General features: G+C 33.6%; 1 protein-coding gene across 1 annotated transcript in view; it reads left to right on the top strand.

Moving 5' to 3' along the window:
- Positions 1 to 19140, top strand: part of smad7 (SMAD family member 7) — a 29295-nt gene that overhangs the window by 9817 nt on the left and 338 nt on the right. The window contains 1 exon segment of the mRNA NM_175082.3: positions 18607 to 19140. This exon segment is cut by the window's right edge and continues 338 nt beyond it. Within this exon segment, the coding sequence (NP_778257.2) occupies positions 18607 to 19140 (534 nt within the window).

Raw genomic sequence — 19140 nt, 5'->3', positions numbered from 1 at the left:
GAGAGAGCTGTGTAACAAGCTTGAACTTAAAACCTTACCAATGAGTATGTGTGTGTGTCAGGATTATTGGATGACAGTCTGAGCATGGTTTGTCCTGGTTAGTCTGAAGTTATTAAGAGGTTAACCTTAATATGACAGCCAGCGACTGACAGACTTCCTGTACAGACAGACTGATATATTAATAGAAAAATAGACATATGGTTATTTCTTTACCACTGATTACTATAGGAACTAGCATAATGTTGCTTTGTATATTATATATATAAATTTGTCTTATATTTATCCCAATTTTAATAATTATTTTGGCAATTTTGTCTCTGAAATATCATAGTGTGTTGTAGATATAATTATATAATAATCATATATTTAAACCTTATATCATTTAAAATTTTATAATAACGAGTGGCATATTTTAAAGCAAAATTATCTACAGATTTTTGCATCTAGAATATCATTAATTATGTAATTGTTATAAGATAATAATCCTATGTTAAATGATTATTTTATAAAATTTGTTATAAATATTAAAATATCAACCTGGCATATTTTAATTTATTATATCTGTATAAAATACTTTCAATTTAATAATTTATTATTATATTTTATCATTTAAATATTTGTTTGTTTATTGATAAAACAATATGACTACTTGGGTTTTCTCAAACACAAACAAAAACGTAAATTATTACCTATATTTAATATATAATTAATATTTTATAAAATGTATTGTAAATATTAAAATATCAACCTGGCAAATTTTTATTAAAAAAAAATCTGTATTAAATATCCTAATATTTTATATTTATATTGATATTTTATCATTAAATATTACATTTTATTATTTAAATATTTATTTGTTTGTTTATTGATAAAAAAATATAATTGTTTAGATTTTCTCACACACAAACATAAACGCATACATTATTTCCTATACTATAAATTATATATTTATTATTTTATAAAAAAAAGTATTGTAAATATTAAAATATTAGCCTGGCATATTTTTATATATATATATATATATAAAAAACTATTAAATTCCCTAATATTTTATATTAATATTTTATAAATTTTTATTACATTTTATCATTTAAATATTTATTTATTAGTTTGTTTATTGATAAAACAATATAATTGTTTGGATTTTCTCACACACAAACATGAATGTATAAATTATTACCTATATTTATTATATTTATATATTTAATATTATATAAAACATATTGTAAATATTAACCAAGAATGTCTTTATTGAAAAATATCTGTATGTAATACCTTTTATAAATGAATTTTATTCAATCATTTATTATTATATTTTATAATTTAAATACGTTTATTAATAAAACAACATAATTGTCTGGAATATCTCGCGCACAAACACATTTGTGCAATAACTTTAACCATAAACAACCATTATAAAGATTTAAATATCCATATATTTGCATTATGCTGCCATTTTAACTCAACTTATGTTATCTTTGCATATTCAAATGAGCAAAATTGCTGTTTTTGCTTGTTGTTTTTTTAAATCTATAAAAGTCAGTGTGAAATTCACTCAATTTAAATCAAAAGTCAAATTCAAATACAGTCACACACAGTATGATATGAAATGCTCACACAACCACTCGTGACCTTCAAATATTAACAACAATAGCAAAAATAACAGTAATACCTACAATAAGAATCTAAAATCTGGCTTAAAGCAACTATAAAACCATTTAAAGGCTTTTGATATAGAGTATTTCATCCAGGTTTATTTGTATAGAGCTTTCAAAATAATTATTGTTTCAAAGCAGCTTTACAAACAGTGCACAGTACTGCATTACAATCAAAAACTTGAGGTTATAACTTTATTAGTTACTAATAACTTGAACTAATTAACTAGTCACTAGTATGTGGCTGTAGAAAAAAAGACAACGCATTAAAAATATGAAAGAGCTATCTGTACAAACATAAAACACACAAGTGTTTAACAAAGTGTCTGCTGCAATAGAGGAAGGAGTGTGATCATCATGCACTGGTGTATATTATGAATCCTCGCTTTCCATTTGGCCAGAAATCTTAATTTCGGCGCCCTCGTCTATGTTAAGCTGTCCCCCCCAAACATTTCCGCTGATCCACAATCAGTCCTTTATTATGGCCCCGAGGCCCCGGAGACTCAGATCCCCCTCAGGGGCCCTTCAAGACTCGCTGCTAGCATGAAAACCTCCGCCTCATTCCAGGGCTTGTTTGGGTTAGCCAAGAGGAAAGGGCAGCACAGGAAATGACATCAGGCCTCGGAGGAAAAAGCCTTGAGTCTTGGGTCGGGCCTCGCGGCGCCTCCGCCAAACGGAAAGAAAACATTCGGAGAAAAAAAAAAAAAACGACACAAAGCGGCTACTTGAGCGAGCGGCTTTGACGACATGTTTTTCAACTGTGAAGGCTTTGTTGAGCTTGTTAGGATCCATACCAAACACTTCCTCCGTCAAAAAGCTGGACGTTTCCTTTATAATTGAGCAATTCCTGTGACATTTGCTAAATTTAAATTCATATATGTTCACGATATATTGAAACAACTGTTTATATTTTCCAAAACAGCTAACCAAAGAGTTATGGGGTCAGAAAAAATGTCAGTCTGTAAACATATTCATTCATTTTCCTTCGGGTTAGTCCCTTTATTCATCACTGGTCGCCACAGCGGAAAGAACCACCAACTATTCCAGCATGTGTTTTACACAGCGGATGCCCTTGAAGCTGCAACCCAGTACTGGGAAACATCAATACACGTTTATTCACACACATACACTACAGCCAATTTAGCTTACCCAAATCAACTACAGCGCATGTGTTTGGACTGTGGGGGAAACCGAAGCACCCAGAGGAAACCCACGCCAACACGGAGAGAACATACAAACTCCATTCAGAAATGCCTACTGATCCAGCCGGGACTCGAACCAGCAACCTTCTTGCTGTGAGGCCACATTGTCGCCTGAAATCTGAAAGACAGACAAATGCCCTGAGGAGCCAGACACTTCACACACACACTTGATAAAGCAGCATCTAACGTCTTGACTAAACACACAGAGGAACGGGATGTTTTTTCATTGCACACACACACACACACACACACGTGATCTGTTCATTCAGAAATCTGTCAGTGCTTCTGGTTTGACTGCAATCAAAGAATTCAGATTGACATTATAATTATTTACTGTCTGACTGAGAACGCAGAACAACACCGGTGGCTTCTGAGCTCGACTGGCTTGACTGGTTGTGCAGTTTTATAAACTGTGAAAAGTTTTTTTTTAAATAAATAAATAATAATAGGAGTAAATGTAAAATATATGAAGATGTAATTTAAATATGGTTATATATCATATGTTGTTTTATGTAAATGAATGCTGGAAAGAAGTTCTAGGGTGTTTATAAAAATTAAATAATGTATTATTAAAATAAACATTTTATGTGAAGGTAAATAAGTCATTAAACTAGTGCTGTTAAATAATTAATCACATCCGAAATAAAAAGTGGTGTTTATATGTTTAGGGTTGTGTGTGTGCTCACTGCGTATACATTTTGTGTATAAATAAATACAAAGAAATGTATAAAATAAAAAAAAAAAAAAAAAAAAAAAAATATATATATATATATATATATATATATATACATATATATATATATATATATATATATATATATATATATATATATATATATATATATACATATATATATATACATATATATACTATACATATACAGTTGAAGTCAGAATTAATAGACCCCCTGTTTATTTTTTCCCCTAATTTCTGTTTTACAGAGAGCAGATTTCTTCAACACATTTATAAACATCATAGTTTTAATAACTCATCTCTAATGACTGATTTATTTGATCTTTGTCATGATGACAGTAAATAATATTTGATTAGATATTTTTCAAGATACTTCTATACAGCTTAAAGTGACATTTAAAGGCTTAATTAGGTTAATTCGGTTAATTAGGCAGGTTATTTTATAACAATGGTTTGTTCTATAGACTATCGAAAAAAATGTAGCTTAAAAGGGCTAATAATTTTGTCCCTAAAATGGTGTTTAAAAAATTAAAAACTGCTTTTATTCCAGCCAAAATAAAACAATTAAGAGTTTCTCTAGAAGAAAAAATATTAGCAGACATACTGGGAAAATTTCCTTGCTCTGTTAAACATAGTTAGGGAAAATATTTAAAAAAGAAAAAAACTGACTTCAACTACATATATTTATGTATATATATATATGTTTAATTTATTTATTAATTAATAGGAGTGCTAGAAAGTCTGGAAAAGTTCAGAAGAAACTGACAAATGTGTAAGCATAAATGAAAATGTGATTAAAATTAATTTATTTTATTAAAAATATATTTTATCTTTCTTACAAAAAACAATGTAACATATGTAAAAAACTAAAAAAACATTTATATAAATATAAAGGAAAGTTAAGAAGCAAAAATTTAATTTAAATAAAATTATACAATAAATATATTAATAAGTAAATCTATTATGGGTGTTTGCAGAAAAGTTGCTAAAAATGAAATTATTATTATTTAAATAAAGATTTCATGTAAATGTGAATTAGACTAAACTTAGTAAATAAATCACAATTAGATTATAATAAAATAAGTATACAGTTTTTTTAAAGCTTATTTATTTGTGAAAAGGAGTGCTAGAAAGTCAGTGGAAAAGTTCATTAAACATTCTAAAACATTAAAAAATGTTTCATTAAACATGAATAATTATGTGATTCAAAATAAATGAGTAATTTATGGAAAAAAAAGTTCTATGGCGAAGTTCAGAAAAAACTGTGTAAAAATAATCAAAACATTTAAATAAGTAGAGATTTACGTAAAATGAGTAAAAATGTCATTTGCATAAAAATATATGTAATAAATAATGAGTAAATAAATTATTGATGTGTGCTGCAAAGTTTAAAAAAACTTTAAGATAATAAATTATTAAAATAATTTTTTAAAATGTAAATATACATTAGACTAAATGAAGTAAAAAATAATTAATAAACCAAATAAACTACGACAAAACAAATAAACTTTTGGTTATTAACCAAAATTAAATTATAATAAAATAAAAATATATTAGATTAAAACGTTTATTCATTTTTAATATCTTTATTTATTTTTATGAAAAAGTGCTAGAAAGTGTTATAAAACATTAATTATTGATACAAATGTAATTTTAAATAAATAAGCAATTTGTGGGAAAAAAAAAAACGTCTTTGGCAAAGTTTATAGAAAAAAAAACAGAAAATAAGAGTAAAGATTTACACCTGCCCATTATGGCATTTTATTGGTGGAAAGAGTTCAAGCGCTGACCTTTGACCTAATAATCAGCATGATATCATAAAGCCCTGACTCGCCTACAGCAAACATACAGTAAGCGTACAGTAATGGAGTGTTGCGTGGTAAATCTGTGGTAAATCAGATTCAGGTATTACTGCACAATAGCAGACAGCATGAATGTTTTCCTGTACGTCGGAGGTTTTCCTGACTCCGCGTGTGTGTGTGTGTGTTATGTAATGCCTCTCGGTTTAATTGCCAGTTTCCTTTATTGACTTCCAAACAAAGAAGCTGCCAAACGTGTGTGTCCGTGTGTCCGTCTGCGAGTCTCTCCGTCGAGTGTGTGTGAGATTGTTGTTACGATACGGACGCCTGAGGAAAAAGATAATATTTACAGAGCCGTAACTGACACACACACATCAGAGAAGTGGCCTCTGGCTTTGTTTGTTTAGTTGGTATTTTGCATGACGAATCTTTAACGTCTGCCAGTTTTTGCGTGATCGTTTCACAAGGCCTGAAATGAACTCGTGCTTGAGGACGTGAAACTGGACAGGCAGCTCAGGACCACGTTTTTAGAAGAAATGTGCATTTATATATCTGTTGGTCATAACCTTTTGTGCCTTTCTTAGCTAAATTATTTTTGTTTTGTTTACAGTGAAATATTTATTTCATAACAATTTATTTATTACTAATAATTATAATATGAATAATGAAATATTTTACTTAAATTTTTATTTTCTTATGTTTTTATTAACAATATTATAATTATTTTTATTTTGTTTTTTATTCTATTTTTAAATAAATAATATTTTTGCTCGAATATTTTGTTATTTAATTTTTGTCTATTTATCTTAATAATATTATATATTTTTATCATATTTAAAAATAAAATAATATTTTTATTACGTAATTTTTTATGTTGAAATTAAAAAACAGTGATTTTCTTTGTTTTCTAAAACAATATATATATATATATATATATATATATATATATATATATATATATATATATATATATATATATATATATATAAAAATATTTGTATTTTTAAATCATATTTTGCTTACCTCTTTAGGTTGTTACTTTGTTTGTTGTTTTTGTTAGATTTTTTTTGTAGCAGTGAAATTAAAAAAAAACAGTGCTTTTCTTTGTTTGCTAAAACTATCATTTGTTATTTGTCATGAATACAATTTTGTTTTACAATTAAAAACATTCTAGTATTTAATTCAATAATTGTGATCATGAGCATAATGAATAGTGAAATATTTTACTTCAATGTTTTTTTATTATATTTTAAAATAAATAGTATTTTTGTTTGCAGTCAAATATTGCAAAACTTTTTGTTTAATGAAATATATAATTATATAGTAGTTTATTTATTATATAGTATACAATAATTGTGATGAAAAATAGTTAATAATAAATTGTTAAAAATTTGTATTTTCTTTCTTATTGTGTTCATCATAATAATGATATTTTTATTATATTTGAAAGTAAAATAATTTATATTTATATAATATTTTATTTAGTATTAATAATTGTGATAATAAAAATAATTAATAGTAAATTGTTTTACCTAAATGTTTATTTTTTCTTATTGTATTTCTAAAAAAATTTTTTTTAATTATATTTAAAAGTAAAATAATTTATATATATTCGTATAATATTTTATTTAGTAATAATTATTTTATTAGTTTTATCAGTAATAATTTTGATAAAAAATAATGAAGAGTGACATATTTTACTTAAATGTTGATTTTCTTTCTTATTGTATTAATAATAATGATAATAATAATAATAATAATAATTCTATTATAATTAAAAGTACAACAATTTGTGTATTTGTAAAGTATTTTATATTGGAGTTAATGAATAGTGAAACATTCCATATTAAAAATAATATTGAAATAAGATCATATTTTTGCTGACGTTATTATTTTATGTTGCGGTTAATATTACCAAATCACCACTTTTTGTTGTCTATTTTGTTTGTATTTAGCATGAATAATTGTATTTCTGTTCTATAGTCATGTTTATTAACAACACACACGCTGGTGTACCTGACAAATGCTACCAACGCATTAAAAACGAGCTGAGTGTCTCAGTGAGTTGTTGTTTTTCCCAGAGACGTTGCCGTCCCGCAGTGTTTGCATATTAGTGGCATCTGCGGAGTGAGTTAGCGTAACCCATGTTGAGTGTCATTGTTAGCTGTCGTCATCACGGCTTTGGCTTTAGGCACAGAAGTGACCCCTGACCTCTGATCTCCTGACCTCACGCTTCTCCTCTGGCTCAGCACAGAAGAGCTCGTAAAACACTGAACCGCAGCCAGACCAAAGGAGATCAATAAACACACCGACTTCCCTCCCTGTGTGAGTGTGTGTGTGTGTGTGGAGACAGACAGAAATAATCATTAACTTCTCCAGACTGCTGAGTGACTGGTGTCTGCCTGTTTCTGCCTCAGTGCGTGCGTGTGTGTGTGTGTGTGTGTGTGTGTGTGTGATTGCAGTAGATCTCCAGACACTCTTGTTCATGTACAAAGTGACTGTTTAAAAAGCTGAGTCTCCTTAAATGGAAAAACTTTACCCCGACGAGTGTGTGTGTGTGTGTGTGTGTGTGTGTGTGTGTGTGTGTGTGTAACACAGGGTGTTTGTGAATGTGTGTGTGTCAGAAAGAGTTTGTGTATTAATGTAAATATGTGTATATGATAGTAAAAGTGTGTGTTTAAGTGTGAATGTGTGTGTGTTAGAGAGTGTGTGTGTCTGTATGAATGTGAGTGTGTTAGAGAGAGAGAGCGAATGAGAGTGTGTGTGTGTGTGTGTTTGTGAGATTTAGCTAGTGTTTGTTTGTGTAAATGTGTATATGATAGTGTGTGTGTGTGTGTGTGTGTGTGTGTGTGTGTGTGTGTAGAGAGAGAGAGAGAGAGAGAGAGAGAGAGAGAGAGAGTGTAAATGTATGTATGCATGTAAGTGTAAATGTGTGTGTGGGAGAGTGTTTGTGTATGTGAGTGTGTGTGAGAGAGAGAATGAACGTGTGTGTGAGTGTGTGTTAATGAGGGTTTGCATGTGTAAGTGTAAATGTGGGTGTGTGTGTGTGTGTGTGAGATATAGCGAGTTTGTGTGTGTAAATGTGTATATGATAGTGTGTGTTTGTGTGTGTGTGTGTAGAGAGAGAGAGAGAGAGAGTGTAAGTTTATGTATGCATGTAAGTGTAAATGTGTGTGTGGGAGAGTGTTTGTGTATGTGAGTGTGTGTGTAAGAGAGAGAGAATGAACGTGTGTGTGTGTGTGTGTTTAAGTGTGTGTTAATGAGGGTTTGCATGTGTAAGTGTGTAAATGTGTGTGTGCGCGTGTGCGTGTGTGTGCGTGTGATTGCTCAGACCAAAGGCAGTCAGTGTGGATGGAGGAAGGATGGTTTGTTACCTGAGGCTGTAAAGCTCTAAATGGAGATTTGACTTCAGCTCAACCACAAACAAAGACCCCGAGTGTGTGTGTGTGTGTGTGTGTATAGAGTCTTTTTGTCCCCTGTAGGAGAAATACAGAACCAAAATAGGGAGGTGGGGGGAAGGGATAGACAGCGGGGAGGTTGATAAGTCCAGCAAATGTATTAAGTTGGACACATGACATGTTCTATTTCATTTTTGAGTCGTTAAACAGCTTTTCCAATCAGTCGAATTCATAAAACTTAATCAATTAGTTAGCATAAACAACAATAATCTAGGATTTGTTTAAGGGTTATTAAAGTATTTGTTTATCTCACTTACAATAGTGATGCTTTCTCTCATAACACCTTCAGGTGAACTCGTTTAGGTGGGATTAGTCATGAAAGACTTAGAAGTTTTAATAATTACTGATGAGGGTGACTCGGTGGTCACTGTTAGTCACAGCAAGAAGGTCGCTAGTTCGAGTCCCGGCTGGGTCAGTTGGCATTCTGTGTGGAGTTTGCATGTTCTCCCCGTGTTGGTGTGGGTTTCCTCCAGGTGCTCCGGTTTCCCCCACAGTCCAAACACATGCGCTATAGGGGAACTGAATAAACTAAATTAGCTGTAGTGTATGAGTGTGTATGGGATTTTCCCAGTACTCGGTTGCAGCTGGAAGGGCATCCGCTGTGTAAAACATATGCCGGAATAGTTGGCGGTTCATTCCGCTGTGGCGACCCCTAATTATTAAGGAGACTGAACCGAAGGAAAATGAATGAATGAATGAATTTTTGTGCACAATACTGGGAACATCTGTCATATTTTATTGAAAAAAGAAAGAAAGAGAGCTTTATTGGCAGGTATGTTCACACATGCGAGGAATTTGTTTTCATGACAGCTTCTACAGTGCAACAGAATTACAGAGACAGGACAAAAAACAGATTATAAATTCATTGTAAAAATAGTAGTGAATGCAAATATACAAATTAACTAGTGTATATACAGCTTTTTTACTATATACAGCAGGGGTGTCAAACTCAGTTCCTGGAGGGCCGCAGCCCTGTTTAGTTCCAACCCTGCTCCAACACACTTACCTGTAGGTTTCAAACAAGCCTGAAGGACTCAATTAGATTGATCAGGTGTGTTAAATTAGGGTTGGAACTAAACTGTGCAGAGCTGCGGCCCTCCAGGAATTGAGTTTGATATCTCTTATATACAACGTTATATGTGCAGCTGTTATGTGCAAATTGGCATGTAAAGTGTGTTGTTAAATACGTGTATATGTGTATAAATAAGTGATATTTACTAGTCTTGCGATAATATTTCTTACTACATAAGATTACTACAGTACTACACAATATATATATATATATATATATATATATATATATATATCACAGAACTGTTATTTATACAACAGTTCTGTCTGGATCTCGAATCTAATTGGCTGATAGCCGTGATATAAGTAATATCAGCATCCGTACAGCCTCTTTACCGTTTGTGTATTACTCCGCCTACATACAGCCAGCAACAAGCAGACTCTACAGTTTGACAAATATTACTGCTGTTAGACAACCAAATGTACTTTTGAGGCTTTTTTAGTTGAGAATGTAGTTGTTTAGATTGCAACTATGCAGTTAATTTTTAAGAATAGTGCCTATTTTAAAATATTTACAATTTCGGAGAGCTCGTCGGCGTGCAAAGACGGTTGACGTTGTCTATCCACAAGATGGCGCCAGAATCGCATAATAAGCCCTCGCTCAGTGTTTTCTCTTGAGCACGAATTAAAAAGCTGAAAAATGGAAGCCTCGTGGTTTTTAAGGTGGACCGGATAGAGTCAATAAAAATCTGTGAATAAGAAGCTGGATTCAGCCTTGTCCCTCCTTATCGCAAACACAACAGCAGTCTGGTGAGAAATCTCTGTAGACAGATGGCATTTCATGTCACGTTCAATTTACGTTCATTTCATGTCACGCCTTATAAAATGTGAGCAAAATTTGCTGTTTTGTTATCACCTTAAGGGGGTCACACACCAGAAGCGCCGCTTCACATTACGCTATAGAGAATCATTCAAACACTAGCTCTAAAGTGACGGTGAATTAGTAACGGCTTCTGCTGTTCTGACATCAGTTGCAGATGTGAATGAATGGCAGAAGAAAGTAGTTCCTAATACAAAAGGGTTTTAGATTCTCTGTGTTTGATTTTCTTTTTCATATACAAGATTGTGTGTATATATATAAAAATGTCATAATCATGCTAAAATAAACAGGTAACATTTTTCGGAGCTAGTTAAGTCTAAAAATACAATGTCAACAACCAAGCATTTAGACATTAAAACACCTCGATTGGCTGAAAACATTGGTGGAAAGTCAGATTCTTATTGGCTGTTGCCATTTTTCTCGCTTGGGATGGGAAGATAGTAAAGGCCTCATCTAATTGGTCAGATTTGGATAAACAACTTATGCATGCAGCACCTAAAATGAATTTTAGTAATGAAGTGAAGTAATTGATTGCAATGGGTACTCATTCATTCATTTTCCTTCAGCTTTGTCTTTTATTAATCAGGGGTCGCCACAGAGGAAGGAACCGCCATCTATTCTGTCATACATTTTACGTAGCGTATGCCCTTCCAGCTGCAACCCAGTAATGGGAAACACCCATATGGACTCATAGTCACACACACACTCATACAATATGATCAATTTAGTTCATCCAATTCCCCTATAGCGCCACACATGCAACCCACACATGCAACAACCCACACATGCACATGCAACATGCAAACTCCACACAGAAATGCCAGCTGACCCAGCCAGGACTCAAACCAGCAACCCAATATGGATACCGCACATATACTATTATCACGATAACAATACTTTTTTCGATATATTGTGCAGCCCTAGTGTGAGTCGTAGGCTTCTAGTTGAGAGTGTTTGGTCTGGTAGCATTCAGGATGTCAACTGAATGCTTGAGGCTGCAGAAGACAAGTGTGTGTGTGTGTGTGTGTGTGTGTGTCATGTTGCACACTCTATTTCAGGACACACTCTGCGTCTGGCTGTCACCATGTCATTCGGGGTGACACTGTGGTCATCCAACCGACCGACACCGAGACGCCACACACACTCGCCAGTAAATTCATAACCTATCCACACACATCCATTCACACACACACACACACACACACACACATATACAGATATATACACACTCATGTACCTGTGCACCTTTATTTGGTTAAACACATTGTTTAATCAGATAGCAAGCAAACTTGAGTAACACACACACACATATGCGCTCACTCTGAGGTCTGTTTGATGTGTGATTTGGATGTATGTGTGTGTGTGAGAGAGAGAGAGTCGTCAGAGAGGCTAGTCAGCAATCAAGACTAAAATAGCATCAGTCTGATACACAGCAACCCCACACACACACACACACACACACAATATTGAACATATACCGTGGTACTTTTTTGATTGCTATATTCATATACCACACTGCTCACTGTAAGCGTGTGACATTATTACTATGGTAACATATCCAGACTTGCTTGTTTGTAAGGGTTGTAATGTAGGCTCTGCCTGCTGTAGTCATCAAGTTAGTCTGGGCTGGTGTGTAATTAGCGACAGGGCTAAATAATGGCCTGTTCACCCCGTCTGAGATTAAAGAGCGACTGTCCTTTACTAAACAGGCGGAAGCTTATTCTACACTGAAAGCAAATATCGGTGGATAAAGCATTTAAATATAGGAGGATACAGACCAATGAGATTTATGGTGGGCGGAGTTTGTGTTTTACATCATATACAGTTGAAGTCAGAATTATTAGCCACCCAGAATTATTAGATTTTTTTCAACGCATTTCTAAGCATAATAGTTTTAATAACTCATCTCTAATAACTGATTTATTTTATTTTTGCCATGATGACAGTAAATAATATTTGAATAGATATTCAAGACACTTTTATACAGCTTAAAGTGACATTTAAAGGCTTAACAAGGCTAATTAGGCAAGTTATTGTATTACGATAGTAAAAAAATAATAATTAAAGACTGCTTTTATTCTAGCCGAAATAAAACATATAAGATTAAAATAAGAAGAAAAAATATTATCAGACATACTGTGAAAATTTCCCTGCTCTGTTAAACATCATTTGGGAAATATAAAAAAAATAAAAGGGGGCTAATAATTCTGACTTCAACTGTATGTGATCTTGGTTTTGTGTTTCACGGCTATATTTGTGGAAAAAGCAAAAAAAAATACATTTTTTTTAAATTAAAATGATCGTATTTATAATATATCAGTCACACTGTGGTTTAATGCACAGTTTACGCTATTAACAAACCATTAACTAAGACTTTTAGCTCAGTACTAGATAGCTTCTTATTAATAGTTAGTGAGTTAGTAGTTGGGTTTAGGTTTGGGCTTTGGGTAGGACTAGGAATATAAAATAAGATTATACTTTATAGTGCTAATAAACTGCTATTATCTTAATAATAATAATAACCAGTAGTAAATGTGTGAATTGTTACTTCAACTTAAGTGTTACTATTGTGTTTTATTTTTTAACACAATCTCATGGCAATTCGTAACTTTTTGATTTAGTGGCTAATTTGTCTGAATTCGTACAATCTAATTTGTACAATTTGGTACGATTTGCTCATCCCCCAATGACGATTGGGTTTAGGGGTGGGGTCAGGTGCCCCGCCTCCTTTTTAAAATCATACAATTTCGTACGACTGAACTGGTACGAATTTGTACGAATCAGCCACTAAACTGGCAAAACGTAAAATACTTACATTTTCTCGTGAGATCAGGCTGTTTATTTTATGCCAAAAATCATTAGATTATTAAGATTAAGAATTTTTTCACGTTTCCTTGAGTAAATATATTAAAATATAATTTTGTTATTAGTGATGTGCAATGCTAAGAACTTAATTTTCGAGCACTGTAGAGGCAATGTTTTTGCAATATTTGTATGTTTTCTAAACGTTCAGATTGCCTATTTTTAAATAGTCATATCTCCGCCAAATATTATCAAATGACAACAAACCGTACATCAATAAAAAGCTATTCATCCTGTTTTCAGGAGATATTTACATCTCAATTTTGTACATACTACAATACAATATTAATGGCACAAAGCAAACTATTGAAAGCTTTGCGTACACAAAATTGAAGGCTACCAACAATTTTGTCCACGTAAAACCTTTTCAAACGGTTAAAAATTGCCTTTTAAATCTTCTGTTGAACCACATTTCAAAAGCAGTATCTGATATCTCAATAGTTTGTTTATTTCAGTGACCACTGTAGTTTTTCCTATCTTTATCGGAAGGGTACAATCAAATTTGTCCATAGTTTTGTGGTCTAAGGTTACTTATATTAGTGTCTTCTTTATTGTAACATCACAACAGTCAGAAGAGGCATTGACAGTGGCGAGGGCGAGCACAGTCGCAGATTTATTGTTCTGTTGACGTCAGGGCATTGTTGGGGTTGGCGTACGGCACAGAGGCGGATCCAGACTAATGATAAGCAGCACTGCTAATGTAAACAAGCGCTGGAGGCCGGTGGCGCTGCTCAGATTCCTCACATTCCGACGCTCCTGAACGCTGAAATTAAGGATGCAAGATATGCTTGGCAGAACTCAGGACGCTTTTCCTGGACACAAGGTGTCCGCTGTTGTATGTGTTTACCTTCTTGCGTACTAGCCCAATTTAGTCCTTTTATCTCCTCGGCTTTCTCTTTCTTTCACTGAGAACTCTTGAAAGTCTGATAAAGCCAGTTTCTTATTGGTCATAATTATTGGTTTGTCATAGTCTAGTTGGTTAATCAGTTGGCATTTCATTGGTTAGTTTAGTTTGAGGCTGATTTACCTACAGTACAATTATTTCTATTAGAAATTCAATGAAGTTAAATTGCTGTTGTTAAACTGACATTTTTGTCTCTTTCCTAAAAATATTCAGGTAAAACTGGGTCTTAATTTAGTGTAGATTGTTTCTGATGTTCCTTTAACCAGTTTCTGATGGTTCTTATTGGTTCAAGTCCAGTTTAGATGGTGAATCGTTTGGTCTGCGCACTGGTGGTCTTGGTTTCAGCTTGGTTGACTAAGCTATAGACCGTAGACCACTTTGGACCAGAAATTACCAACTTGGCAACCTTATAAGCTAATATCCTTTGGATTTTCAAGCATAGGTTCACTTTATTTAGTAATTGCAGCTCGTTTTTTCCTTCTCCAACTGCACTATTCAGTTTAACTCTGTAGAAACTCTACTGAATCCAGTTTCTGATGGTTCGATTTGGTTAATATCTGGTTTAGATGGTTAATCAATTGGCCTACACACTTGTGGTCTTGGTTCACCTTTTGTGCTGTAGACCAATTTGGACCAGAGGTTCAACCGAGTTCACTTTAACTGGTAATTTCTGCTCATTTTTCCTTCTTCAACAGAACTTTTCAGTTAAACTTATGTTGAAACTCTACTGAAGCCAGTTTCTGGTGGTTCAGGTCTGGTTTAGAAGGTTAATCGGTTGGTCTGCCCACTGGTGGTCTTGGTTTCAGCTGCATTGACCATCTATGCTGTATGATGTTCAAACTTCCTGGAGGGCCGGTGTCCTGAATAGTTTAGCTCCAACTTGCTTTAACACACCTGCCTGGAAGTTTGTAGTATACCTAGAAAGAGCTTGATTAGCTGGTTCAGGTGTTTAATTAGGGTTGAAACTAAAATATATAGGACACAGCCCTCCAGGACCGAGGTTGGACCCTCCTGCTGTAGACCGTAGACAACTTTGGACAAGAAAATACCAATTTGCTAACCTTAAAAATGACTATCTTGTGTATATTCAAGCAGAGGTTTAACTGAGTTCACTTTAAATGGTAATCACTGCTCATTGCTCCTTATTTAATAGAACTATTCAGTTGTTGAAACTCTACTGAAGCCAGTTATTGATTGTTCTTATTAGTTTGATTTGGTTAGTCTGGTTTAGATGGTTATTCAATCAGTCCATCCAGTGGTGGTCTTGATTGACCATCTATGCTATAGAAGACTTTGGTCTTAAAAGCAAATATTTTCAAGCAGAGGTTTAGCCGAGTTCACTGTAATTAGTAATTGCTGCATGTTTTTCCTTCGTCAACGGCAGTATTGAGTTTAACTCTGTTGGAGCTCTACTGAAGCCAGTTTCTGATCATTTATATCGGTTGATGTTGGTCATAATCTTGTTTCAATGGTTAATCAGTTGGCATGCCCAATTTCAGCTTGGCTTTTACCCTGGTAGACCTTTATTTTTCAGCGACTGGCTTGTACCAGTCTGACTACATTACTCCGGCGTGTCCTCATATTTCAAGAAGCTCACTTGATGAAGTTTAATTGCCATAATAACTCTCCTTTCTTCTTTTATAAACACTTTGTTTACTTTCGCTCTAATGGAAACTCCAATAAAGCCATTTTCTCATGGTTCTCACTGGTACATCTTAGTCATAAAGTAGTCTGGTGGTCTTTGTTTCTGTCTGGTGGACCAGCAAGTACCAATTTGACTGCTTTAATCTGATGTTCAATTGGCTTTAGGCTTCTGCTGGTATCAAATGTTCTTGTTTCTTGATTAATTGCTGAAGATTTCATCAATACTATTTTATTTGGACCAGAAAATACCAATTTGGCAACCTTAATAGCTAATATCTTCTGTATTTTCAAGCAGAGGTTTAACTGAGTTCACTCTTATTAGTAATTGCTGCTCATTTTTCCTTGTTTAACAGAAATTTTCAGTTTAGCACTGTATCTACTAAAGCCAGTTTCTAATAGTTCTTAATGGTTTAATATCTGGTTTAGATGGTTAATCAATTGGCCTACACACTGGTGGTCTTGGTTCACCATCTGTGCTGTAGACCATAGACCAATTTGAACTAGAATATACCAATTTGGCAAATCTAAGTTCCAAAAAAATGTATAATAATAGTTAAAAAAAAACGTAGTGTATTGATTTAATCTATCTATATATGGGCAATTCCAAGCAAATGTCAACCTTGCCATAAAAAATTATTTAGTTTTCAGCAAAATAGACAAACCGTTTCTACATTTTTTGTGTTAGCAAGTATTTTACAGTACTGTAAAAATACTTGTGAATGTATCTGTCAGTATTTCAAACTATTATATTTATTTTTGCCAAAATCACACAAGTGGCAATTTCACAGCTGTCACATCCATAACGGAAATGTGTCACATCCATAACGACACTTTTTCTTCATAAATGCAAAAAGTCAAATAAAATAAAATCAATCATTTTAATTTTATAGTGAGCCGACTCATACCTGTTTGATGAGCATTGTTTCTTTTGGGTTGTGCAGTTTAACTGTCAGAATTTCTAAATAATCTGTTGTCGACTGTAAATTCGCAAACTTTTTTTGTCACATCCATAACGCATGTTTATTTTTCTAATTAAAAATATAAAACATGTTTACAAATTGATATTTTTCTGCTCCCATAACTCTGTGGTGAGGTATTTTGGAAAATATAAACAGAAGTTTCGATATAATGTCAACATATACTTTCTGTGTGAAATTATGTTTTGAGTTTTTACTGCAAATGTCACATCCATAACACTGGAATTGCTCATATCCATCCATCCATCCATCTATCTATCTATTTATTTATTTAAAAAAAAAGTACAATAGGAAACACTTAACAGTAAAGTCTCAGTAGTAAACGCTAGTTAATCCATATTAACCAAAGCCATGTTTATAATAATTGAGTTAGTTAAAAAAAAATACAATTTTGTTTTTAGTTATCTCTATTTACGTTAACAAATGGAGCCTTTCCATCAAGTGTTGATGAACAGTAGCCCTCTAAATAGTATCTTATATCACATAACAGTTGATTTTATATTTTCAATCATCATTTCAGCAGATTTTAGACCAGATTGAGATGTGAAAATGTTCATGTTTAAAATTAAAAAAAAAAGCATTTGGTCGGCAGCAGTGGTGTAGTGGTTAGTGTGTTGACATATGCACTCCAGTGCTCGCGGCGATCCGGGTTCGATTCCGCCTCGCGGTCCTATGCCGATCCTTCCCCTCTCTCTGCTCCCCATGCATTCCTGTCAATTCTCTCTACTGTCCTGTCAAAATAAAGGTGAACCCCAAAAAAAAATTGACATAATCTTAAAAAGCTCTCTTAATATTTAAAATAAGAACGTGTATCTTGAAGTGGCCGTGATATCAGTAATGAGCAGTACAGAGTTCCTAGATTTAGCTTTGTCAAATTAAAACACTTCTTTCTTCATCAGGAAAATATTGGAACTAAAGACGCTTCATGCCAAATAAATCAATTGTTTTATTTTTATTTCACACTCTAGGCGATTGAAGTGTTGTGAAATGTTTTGTTAAGGTGTTTTTGGTTGAAATGTATGCAATATTGATTGTTATGTCAATACTGTTTCACAGGAAAAGAAAATGATAGACTTGTCTTACCACAGAGTGTACAGTTGAAGTCAGAATAATATTTTGCTGGATATTTTTCAGGATACTAATATCCTAAAGCTTAAAGTGACATTTAAAGGCTTAACTAGGTTACTAGTTAGTATGATTAGGCAAGTCATTGTATAACAGTGGTTTGTTCTATAGGCAATCGGAAAAGTAATATTGCTTAAGGGGGCTAATATTATTGACCTTAAAATGGCTTTTAAAAAATTAAAAACTAGCTGAAATAAAACAAAAAAGACTTTCTCCAGAAGAAAAAATATTATAGGAAATACTGTGAAAATTTCCTGAATCTGTTAAACATTTAGGAAATATTAGAAAAACAAATGATATAAATATTGACTTTAACTGTCTGTCAGTGAATCAATACTGAACATGATGTCTAATCGACATTACGATTAACCAGATATTTATTTGTGTCTCTGCAGATTCGCTGGCTCTTCAGGAGCGTGGAGAACAGCCTCACTGGTGTGTGGTGGCGTACTGGGAGGAAAAGACCCGCGTCGGGCGCCTCTACTCCGTCCAGGAGCCTTCTCTGGACATCTTCTACGACCTACCTCAGGGCACGGGCTTCTGCTTGGGCCAGCTCGCCTCCGAAAACAAGAGTCAACTGGTGCAAATGGTTCGGGCCAAAATCGGCTACGGCATCCAGCTGAGCCGCGAAGCCGACGGCGTTTGGGTTTATAACCGGAGTTGCTACCCTATCTTCATCAAGTCAGCCACACTGGACAATCCCGACTCGCGGACGCTGCTGGTGCATAAAGTGTTTCCCGGGTTTTCCATCAAAGCCTTCGACTTTGAGAAGGCGGGAAGCTTGCAACGACCCAACGACCACGAGTTCAGCCAGCAGCCGCGGACGGGTTTTACCGTGCAGATCAGTTTCGTGAAGGGCTGGGGTCAGTGTTACACCAGACAGTTCATCAGCAGCTGCCCCTGCTGGTTAGAGGTCATATTTAATAACC

This window comes from Danio rerio, chromosome 21 (assembly GCF_052040795.2).
Source record: "Danio rerio strain M-AB ecotype USA chromosome 21, GRCz13ab, whole genome shotgun sequence".
Classification (NCBI taxonomy): Eukaryota; Metazoa; Chordata; class Actinopteri; order Cypriniformes; family Danionidae; genus Danio; species Danio rerio.
Note: the sequence above shows the minus strand (reverse complement) of the source record. Positions and strands in the feature narration are given on the sequence as shown.